Below are 10,332 nucleotides of genomic sequence, written 5' to 3'. Positions count from 1 at the left end.
TTTCGAACGCTCTCCATATAACGCTCTATTTGAAAAGTTCGTTACATGGAAAAATTTTCAATTTTCCAAATTTCCCAACAAAAGGGGCTGAGCAAGAGTATCTCGTCACTGCAAATTCGCATAAAAACTTTGGTCCGGTTGGTGCAATTTTTTGAATCCCCTATCACGTAACGAAAACTGAACTTCATACGAGAAGAAAAGGTCCAATTTTCAATGGATAAAAATCAGATCATAATAGTTATTTAGGATAAAAAAACAAAGTTACAACGGATTAAATTTTGTTGTGGTTCATTTTTTTGAGGTTTTATGCTCATTTATTTTATAAGGCAACGAAGACCGAATATTTAAAAGTATTTTGTACACTACTTTGAACTGAAGATATATTATCTCCCTAAAAATGGGTAAATTTTAAAATGAATATGATAGACACCGCGATTACTTTTTGCTTCATAATACTAGCGATATGGGTATCAAATAGAACAGCTTGGAGAACTTGGAATGCGACAAACATAGTGACGGGTGCGCGAGATTCAGCCTCCGCCGAATTTAACTTTCTTTTGTTTTTGTTTGAAGCAAAAAATAATTACAAATTGTAGGAAAGTTACGCAGCGTTAGTTCATTATGTTTCATCTTCGAGCAACTTAACGACTGATAATGAAAATTTTATAAATTTAAAAAAAAAACGCCGTTTTCCTATTAGATGTTAAATGAGCTAAAGGGGACTTTCCCGCTTCAGCACGTCTTTGTTTATGATAACATATTTAATTATTTTATACGCGAATTTTAAATCGATTTTACTTTACTCTGCTAAAGGAGTTACCGAACGCATTGGTTCTTTCTAAGAGAAATTTGAAATCCTTTTAATTTAAGGCGCCTAATGGGAAAACTGGCGTTGCACTGTGCAGCCTAATCATCTCTCCTAAGCCCTTAAAAGTCTATCACATTTAATACACAAACCCATACCGTAAAATAGCGTTGCCTTAGAAATTTACATGAGTAGTTCAAGACAAATGAAAGTAGGGTGCAAACGGGTAAGGAAACACTCTAATTTTTATAGTGATTTTTCTTCAAATCGATAACGAAAATCCGAACGAATGAATTCATGCAATTCTGTGATTCACTATAGATATAAGAAATATATACTTATAGATAAGTGTTTCAATTTCTCGCTCGTAAGATTTATTGTTCTAATCCGCACAAAATATATAAGAAGTTAAATGAAGTAAAATAACTTTTATTTATTAATTTGAACAATTTTATAGACTGCTTATAACGGTAATAAATCGCATAATTGAACACGAAAGATTAGATTTTTTCGATGTATATAAACTGATCTTTGTTAGTAAAGATATCAGTACAATTTCGATCATCATGAAGTTCTTTGCAGTGTTCGCTTTATGTGTGGCTAGTGTGAGTGCGGCAAACTTGGATGCTATCGCCAAACCAGGTTTTCCGGCAGGACGCATTATTAACGGACATGAGGCCGACAAAGGTGAAGCTCCTTTTATTGTGTCTTTAAAGGCCGGTAAAGGCCATTTCTGCGGTGGTTCTATTATTGCTGAGAACTGGGTTTTGACTGCGGGTCACTGCTTGATCTTCGATGAATTCGAAATTGTAGCTGGATTACATTCGCGAAACGATGAGTCTGACGTTCAAATTCGCAAGGTTACTGGTAAACATCAACAAATTGTCCATGAAAAATATGGCGGTGGCGTTGGTCCCAACGATATTGGTCTCATTTACGTGGATAAACCATTCAATTTGAATGCCTTAACTCGTGACGGAACAGCTGCAGTAGCCAAGGTGAATTTGCCAACCGGCAAATATGAGTCTACTGGCAAGGGCAAATTGTATGGCTGGGGACTAGACAATTCCGGCTTCTCACCTAACATTCTGAACACTCTGGATGTAGACATTATTGGATACGAAGAATGCAAGAACGCTCTGAACAGCGATGATCCTTTAGATCCTGTCAATATCTGTTCCTACACAGCTGGCGCTACTGATGGCGCCTGTAATGGCGATTCCGGTGGTCCAATGGTGCGTATCACTCCTGACGGTACTGAATTAGTTGGCATTGTATCTTGGGGTTACCAACCTTGTGCCAGTACAACAATGCCATCTGTTTATACTTGGACTTCTGCTTTCGACAAATGGATTGAAGACAGCATCAAGAACTATGCTCAACTTTTGTAACTTACTACCGTTATTGAATGTGAAAATAAAAGTATGCAACGGGTATAGCAGCCTATGAACATAGTCAGAAGTAGTTTCTTAAACTCAATTAAAAAGAAGAGCAAATATATTTGCACGGAGTTAATTTTGAGCAACTTCCTCATAAGCGTAAATTTCAAATAATATATAGGGTGTAAATCGCAACAACGATAAATTTCAGTTCACTTTATGTTCACCTTGTGACAGTCATCTTCGATCCACGTTATGTATACTTGAATTAATGAATTATGTTCGCCTTCAACGGGTGTACTTTGTATATCGAAATGAAATTCAGACGGCTGTATGCTCGGCTTAAACTGTATAAGAAAACATTTCATTTTTACGTCCACCACCAAAATTAGGAGCATATTCATTTGTTAGAATATTAAGAAGAAAGCTCCAGATATCTAATAACGGTGTACATTGTCCGCCTTAACAGCTCATTTCTAAAGTCTGTGGTAAACATTCTTCCAGGCTGGTAATGAAAAAGAGTACAATATAAACTAAAAACACTTCTACTTTCTCACTACTCATAATTACAATGGATAAAAATTGTCGCCTACATTTTTCGGACGAAGATACATTAGTTGTAGGCAGACACGTTCACATCGTAGTGTCGAAGTTTTGTCTTTTTATAGCCACCACTGCAAGGTGGAGCTACACTTATTTTTTTTCCCCACAATGTATGTAGAACCCATAAGCAAGATTCAGAGATCCTATAAACTATATATATTCTTGATCAGCGTAAAATTCTGACTTGATTTACGCATGTCTGTGCGTTTGTGTGTCTGTGCGGTGTGCGTTGTTGGCACTGTCCTAATAACAAAAATGAAGATATTGACTTCAAACTTGATAGAAACATTGGAAATTTCTGCACGCAGGTTGGTATGGAAATTGGGCCAAATCGGTCGTAGCGGAAGCGCGATCGAGCATAAACTGAACGCAACTCAGTTTTTTTTAGCAAAAATTTTGGGATTTTTGTTCGTTGCTCGAAAATTATAAAAGTTAAAAAGGCTGATATTTTCCACGCTCACTTTGCGATGCACTCTACTTCTTATGTGCAAATAAGGAAAACATCCGCCATGCCCACAAGGTTGCAAGTGATTAAATTTTGTTTTTTCACTTTTTTGAACTTTTATGCTTACTTATTATAAGGCAAACAAGACCGCATGTTTAGAACTATATTGTACACTCTTTAAATGAAGATATACTATATAGCTAAGAATAGGTATGGTAGACACCACGATTACTTTCTTCTTCATAATACTAGCGATATGGGTATCAAACAAAACAAACTTGGACAGTAGAATGCGAAAAATATAGTGGTGAGTATGCGAGATTCGACCTGCGCCGAATATAGCTTTCTTACTTGTTTTTTTAGTTTCGCATATGTGGAGCGAGACAAAGGCTAATCCAAAAGAAATAAGTAATAGTGTGGTTAGACTAGAATATAAAGAATTATTTATAATAGCAAGTTAGATAAAATAAAAGTTGAGGCCATCGCTTAATTTTAAAGAATATCCATTTGAAAATTTTCGTTTACTTTTATTATAACTTTACCAAAATGTAAATTATGCTTATATTTCCATAATGAACGAGAACGAGTGACATTGTTTTTTTTTTTCTAAAACTTTGCAAAAAATATTTTAGGCATTTTTAAAAAACAGGTATAAAAAATATTTTTTTTTTTTTGTTCATAGTTCACATAGCAACTTTAATATTTCAGTATAACTATTGCAAGAACTTTGATAACCCAACCTTGCTATTGAACAAAAAAAAAAAAAAAAAAAAAAAAAATTAGTACAATATTAATAACAAACTTCACATTAAAGGGATTAAAATGCTTAAAAATAAAGCAGACACATATTACTTCGACTTTATTTAACCGGAATTGTAGAACAAATCCAGTGAGTATGAAAGAAATACAATTTTAATTTATATTACCTTTATAAGGGGAAAAATTTTGTAAGTTAAGCCTTTATACTTACAATGAAAGTAATAAATATTCATTTTCTAAGGAGATGTCAACCAAAAAATTTTAAATATTACAAAAAACCATTCGCAACCTACATAACATAAGTATAAGTATTCTAACCTATAATCTCCTTTAAAATGATTTTGCTTTTTTTTTTTACAATAACCGCATATTTTATATGTTAGACTTTGTTGAATTATAAATTAATTTGAATTTCGTAATTTTAATATTATTATTCCTTAGGAAAGGAAAAGATAGCAACCGACTAAACCAAATTTGCGAGCACTATTACTTAAATAATAACAAACGAAAAATAAAAAACGCCGTAAATACATTTAAATGGACTAAAAATAAAGGAAAGCAGAAACGTAACGTGAGAAATAGACATATTTACAAGAGCAAAAAAAAAAAAAAAAAAAATAATAATGTAAACTTTATCAAATTAAAAGTGAAACGCATTTAAAAAGTAACAATGAAAATACACGTTATTGAGTAAAATGAGGACATGTGCGTTATGTTTTTCGATTCTCTTTATCACATTCTCTGTTATTGTAACTTCTATGAGAAAGTGACGTGCCTTAAAAATATTCTCATTATTCTGTTTCCTATTCCTATTTTAAAGTTCAACAGGTAAACTATTACAATTGGCTATAGGCTATGTTGATTACGTTACGACTGTTGCACTGTTGAATTTTTTTCAATAGTCGTCGTAGACGGGGAGGTTATACTATTTTTAGTTGTTGTGGCGGTTCCACTTTTAGCGACCGGTTGCAAAACAAGTGGATGGCTATAGCTATTATTTAAAGTTGCTGAGATTTTTAAAATTGCATTGTCCACAGTGTCATTTGTTGATAAGGCTGGCAGTTTTGTTGTCTTTTCCCCTTTGTCAGCAGTTGAATGACACGAACTTACAACAGGCATATGCGCTCCATCTTCCTCTATGTATTCGATAGCTGTATTTTCATCGATTTCCGTAACTATATTATAGATATATTCAAAGTGAAAGATATTGGACAAAAAGAAACTTAGAAACTTATTCATCATTGTGCATATTCTGTACTTATCCTATTTTTTTATTTTGATTATTTCAAATAAATTAGCACATTTTGTTTGAGTATACATACCTATCGTTTCATCGAAACCGGCGTCAACTTCACTAGATTGTTGCACGTTTGCACAGGTCATGGACATCAAAGCTGATGTCATTTGCTCCACTGAAGTAGTGTTGAACTTTTGGTCCTCAATAGACGATATTAAAGTGGACGTTTGTAGTTTGTTGTCATTAACTGATCTCGTAGTCAGATTCCGATCTGCTATATCTATTGACGGATGGTGGAATATTTTCATACCAAGAATTTTGGCATTATCATGGATTTGCAATGATTTCTGCGATTCCTCGTCTTCATCCTCCCGTTCTTCAACTATTACATCGTCAAAACTATCATCTACAATGATATTGGAGGATATAACGTGAGGTGCTTTATCTTTGGACATCTCATCATTAGGATATTCTGGACAAGAATATGGCTGCTTGTGACCTGATGATATTGGCGTTGTTACTGTAGGACAAGAATGTGTCGAAATAGTAGATTTTGATTTGCTTGAATTGAAGGTTTTTTGATCTTTGAAATTATTGTTATTGTTGTTGTTGTTGGCGGCTGTCGTTATTGCATGATCCAGTTCCATTTCCCAATCAGTGGCACCCAGTAACATATTTCGAGGATGCAGAGAATGCTCAACAATAATTGGGGTAGCCACAGATCTGTTCATGACACTAGTTCCTAATACTGTAACTGTTTCATTAGAGCCAATTCCTGAATCCATTACAATAGGCATATTAAGAATATCAAGTGGCGCATCTTCATTCAACAACTGATTGCTATCAAATTTAGACTGTACAGAGGAAACTTTTTCTTTAAGGGATGTAGTATTACTCAATACCAAAATATTAGCATTAACGGCACTAACTGATTCAACGGCTGAATGGGAAGAGTTGGGTAACTGTGCATGGTTGGTGTTTTTTAAGGTAAGATTATTGCTAGGTTTAGCTATGGTAACAGGCCTGACCGCACCCTTTGTTGAGACTGGCATAATTATCATGTTACTTTTACCCGTAGGTGATCCCGTTCCAGATGCAAGAGATAAAGTTGCCGGTTTAGGGCTCAAATTATTGTTGCCTGCAGCAGGTGATCCTAAGGAAGCGGGTATTATTTGTACCTTTTGAATGGCAATCCGTTGCCCACTTGCTGCGTTAGAAATGGGAGTTGGAGAAGAATGGCCAACGCCAGCGGAAATTACTTTATGCTGTAGAGAACTTGTGTTTAGTGATACTTTTGAGCCATCTACTAAATTGGCAGGTTGAATAAATACTTTGCCATTAGGTGACTGACAAATTTTTACGCTTGCACGTACCATTCCTGTTGTCGAAGGTACGACCGATTTGAACGGGCTGTTGGTACTCGTTGAAGTGTTAACGCTAACAGGTGTAAGTTTGACGTTACTAATAATATGGGCTGCGTTACATTTTGTAGGCGTCGTGCTAGCCATTGAAGTTTTAATTACGCTAGGAGCTTTGCGAAACACTGTAGCTCCTGCGCTTAACGTGGAAATTACCGAGTTGCTGTTTGATAGACTAACCGGAACTACGTTACTGGTACTTGTACTTAAGACTACTCCGGAAGGAAAGCTTCTAGCAAGACCTCCTTCTGACGTAGTAGTTGTTAAAGTTGTATTCCCACACGTAGAAAGAGCTGAGCTCGCAACTATAGTATTAACACTGCTGGTACTTGTATTACAACTTAAAACAATTGGTAAAATATTTGTTGTCAAAACTTTTCCATGCGAAGACATTATATGCTCCCCCGCACTATTATTAGATGTGTTTTGAAGTTGAATAATGGCAGGCGGAGTGTGTAGAGGAACAACCGTCTGGTTGGGGGATATATTAGCATTAGGTGACGTATCGATCAAGTTGAAAACTTGTGTTTGACTGGTTGCTACATTAGCTAATTCGTGCAACGCGGCCGCATTAATTTGCGGATTACCTGTCGATGATAACACAGGACTTAGAGACGTTATCTTTTTCCCAGTAGTTGAAGAAAGCTTCGTTCCAGGCGTAATAATTGTTGTACTTGCTGCACGTAATTTAGTAGGAGCTGCTGAAAATTGTGGCATTGTCACAACTTTTGATGACACACCCGCGTTCGATACTTGTATTAGATGACCCGATGCACTTTGCGCTTGAATTCCTGTTATATTTACCAAGCTCCCAGAGCTTGCCAGTACATTATTTACACCTGAAGCCGTTTGGCGATCTTCTACAATATATTTTTGTACAGGTGTTATCAAAGATTTTTCTAATTTTCCCGCTGGTATAGTATTGCTTATGCCAGTCACTGTTTGATAAGGGGCGCAAGCTATATTAGTTATAGAAGACCCCGAAGGTTGTTGCATCTGAAGTTTACTTATATTCGTAGTTATATCACGCTTGGAAACGGCTGTCTGTGGCGCACCACTTGTAGTTATAAGCACTGGAGTAGAGTCCGTGCATTCTTTGCTGTCCATAAATATTTGTTGTGGTAGCTGCGGTTGCGGTGAATATCCAACAAATTTTTGTATATCCAACGGTGTGCCTGGTAATTCATGTTGAATTGGGGTAGATAAATCCAAATGAGTTTGAATTTCCGTTTGTCTTTCTTGCTGTTTAGCTAAAACATGTTGTTCTCCTACCGTTTTCTGTACCCGCCGCCCACTTTTAGCTGGTGTAACGTGCCGTTTACCAATTGTGGGGTTTGTATTGTTACTCGTCATCTTTTTTGCCATTTTTTGCTTTTGTATTTGCTGTTGCTGATGGAAGTAACGCTGCTGTTGCAAATTTTTATTATTTTGTATAGAACTTGCTTTCTTTGCGCTGTTGGGTAATGTGCTATTGCCTTGCATAGAATTCGCGGTTACATGATGATGTTTATAATATGGACTTGTTAAGCTCTTCTGTAAATTGTTAGAGACTGCTCGTTTCTTACTACCAATAACAGCATGCTGTTCACTTATATTGCGTTTAAGATTCCTCTTATGAGCTGCAGGTATTTCGGGAACTTTAAACTACATTGTAGAAATTATTAAAAGTTAACGAATGCATTTAAAAGCTAAGTAAAAAATAATTCAGTTAGTAACGCTAAAATGCATCAAGTATATAAATGCAAACAAATTAATAAAATACAACCCTGTGCTATAAATCGCAGATATCCCATTGTGAATGAACATATTCTTTTAGTTCGAACAAAAATGAAGCACTATTTAGATGTAAATTAAGAGATACAAATTACACGAAAACAAGCTTAGCCAAAATTTCTCAAATTCAACCTTTGAATTTGAATTTTAGATAATCGAACATGCGAAACGTTTTTCTTCTAACAGGTGTAATTTGTAAAGACGATTTACTCTTATATAACAAATAAATATCTACACATGGACCATCTTTTATATAAAATATTGAAAGCTTACCGGGTCGCCAGAAACAACAAAGTTCGATCGTTCCAAAGTCTCATTTAACGACTCACGTTGTTCTTCCTTTACTGCTTCGCCAGTTTCGGAAGGGTAAGGAATTTTTGCGTTTTCTGACATTGTTTCTTCTGCAATGCTATTTGCTATAAGAACCAATGCTGTTTTTGGCGCTACACGGGGTAGCATCGGATATGGGCGTCTTCCCTCCCGAGACCACTCCTGCCAAGTATTAGGACCAGAGATGCTACAATCGCAAATCAATTATTTATCATAGCGTTTATAATAAAATCACAAACATACGATTCTGCTATGGTTGCTAGCTGCTCATCATTCGCTACCCGTCGTGCTTCGGCCCTATGACGTTCTTGTGATATATGAAATATCGCACGCAGTTCTTCTAGCAATTTTGCTTTTGCATCACTTAATCCTCCTTGAGCGCGAAAGACACTTATAACTTGAGAATAAGACTCCAGCTCTATAATTTAAAGAACACAACATCAATAAATTTTAACTTCATGAAAAATTCATTGTAAAGAATGCTTCGAGCCGCTGACAGCACCCAAAAAGCATAGCACTTTTATGTAGTACAGCACACGAAACGAACGAAAACTTACCAAGTCTCCGTAATATACCTCGACATTCGTCCCTGGTCATCTGCAACGATTGTGGCCACATATTGGCTTATTTAACACTCTAAATTTTTAGCAGAGCTTTGCTTAATGAACTTCTGCACCACTTGAATCCGAATTAGCTCGGATATTTTGCAAATTGGAGCGAAATTTCCAAAAAAAAATCCCACTGCTGCTTCTTCCGACGATAGGATTGGCAGCCATTAATGTTTATTTGTCAAAAAGCAAAAAAAAAAATTTTAGAGCACGTTAAGAAAATTACTCTGTCAATAAGTATGCGTTAAGAAACCCTCTATATTCAGAGTTGCATTTCCTCTCTCCGTGCGTGTATTTATACTTTCAACTTAAGTAAATTTGAACAAACAGTACCATACACATTTTATAGTACACTTTTTTGTTTTTATTTATTATAAAGTGACCTCATTAGGTGTCAAGATATCATAGAATAATTCAAAATTGATCACTATATCAAAGGGAATTCATAAGTTGGTCGAAAAAAATTAAAACCGTTAAATTCAAAGAAATTGCGGCAAAAAACTTTTTCCTTTTAAATGGGCCACTAACATAAGTTAGTGGCAAATCAGTTTTGCAACATGTCGTCGTACATTAAATTCGAGTTTTGCATTTTTTGCTGAGCTTACAGTTATGAAACAAATTGGGGACTTTTGCCGACGGCTTTGCAAATTAGCATAGAGTACTATTACGTTCGTTCTGAAAATAGCAGAAAATTTAGCTACTGTTTTGTTTAATTTGATAATAAAAAAAAATTATGGCGGTCTACTTTTCGGCTAACTTGTAAAATTAAATAAGTTTAGTTCGCGTATTTTGCAAAGCACTAAACATCTAATATTTTTACATAAAATGTTTAACTCATTCTATATGTAGACCTAGGCTGCGTGGGCGATTCATCGCCACGCCTTGCTAAATATAATCGATTTATTCAATTTATAAACAACGATCAGAAGTGTAGCGGAAATTTTAATATGGGGTGATCAACATGACAGTTCGGTT

The 10,332-nt window shown here is 35.5% G+C and overlaps 2 protein-coding genes across 2 annotated transcripts; one reads left to right on the top strand and one right to left on the bottom strand.

Annotated features, from left to right (window-relative positions):
• The first annotated feature begins 1,328 nt into the window (after positions 1-1,328).
• LOC119635507 (lectizyme) lies at positions 1,329-2,259 on the top strand. Its single transcript, XM_038030332.1, has one exon. It carries the CDS (start codon positions 1,372-1,374, stop codon positions 2,194-2,196), a length of 825 nt encoding a protein of 274 aa, XP_037886260.1. The 5' UTR covers positions 1,329-1,371; the 3' UTR covers positions 2,197-2,259.
• A 1,634-nt stretch (positions 2,260-3,893) lies between these two features.
• Positions 3,894-9,522, bottom strand: LOC119635344 (BRCA2-interacting transcriptional repressor EMSY). The gene is made up of 5 exons (XM_038030125.1): positions 9,307-9,522; positions 8,993-9,167; positions 8,693-8,936; positions 5,314-8,290; positions 3,894-5,166 (listed from the first exon to the last, which is right to left on the bottom strand). The coding sequence occupies exons 1-5, from the start codon at positions 9,365-9,367 to the stop codon at positions 4,859-4,861; spliced, it is 3,765 nt and encodes a 1,254-aa protein (XP_037886053.1). The 5' UTR covers positions 9,368-9,522; the 3' UTR covers positions 3,894-4,858.
• Positions 9,523-10,332: the final 810 nt, after the last annotated feature.

The sequence above is a fragment of the Glossina fuscipes genome, unplaced genomic scaffold (assembly GCF_014805625.2).
Source record: "Glossina fuscipes isolate IAEA_lab_2018 unplaced genomic scaffold, Yale_Gfus_2 26, whole genome shotgun sequence".
NCBI classification, from domain to species: Eukaryota; Metazoa; Arthropoda; class Insecta; order Diptera; family Glossinidae; genus Glossina; species Glossina fuscipes.
This window is presented reverse-complemented; position numbering and strand designations above follow the sequence as displayed.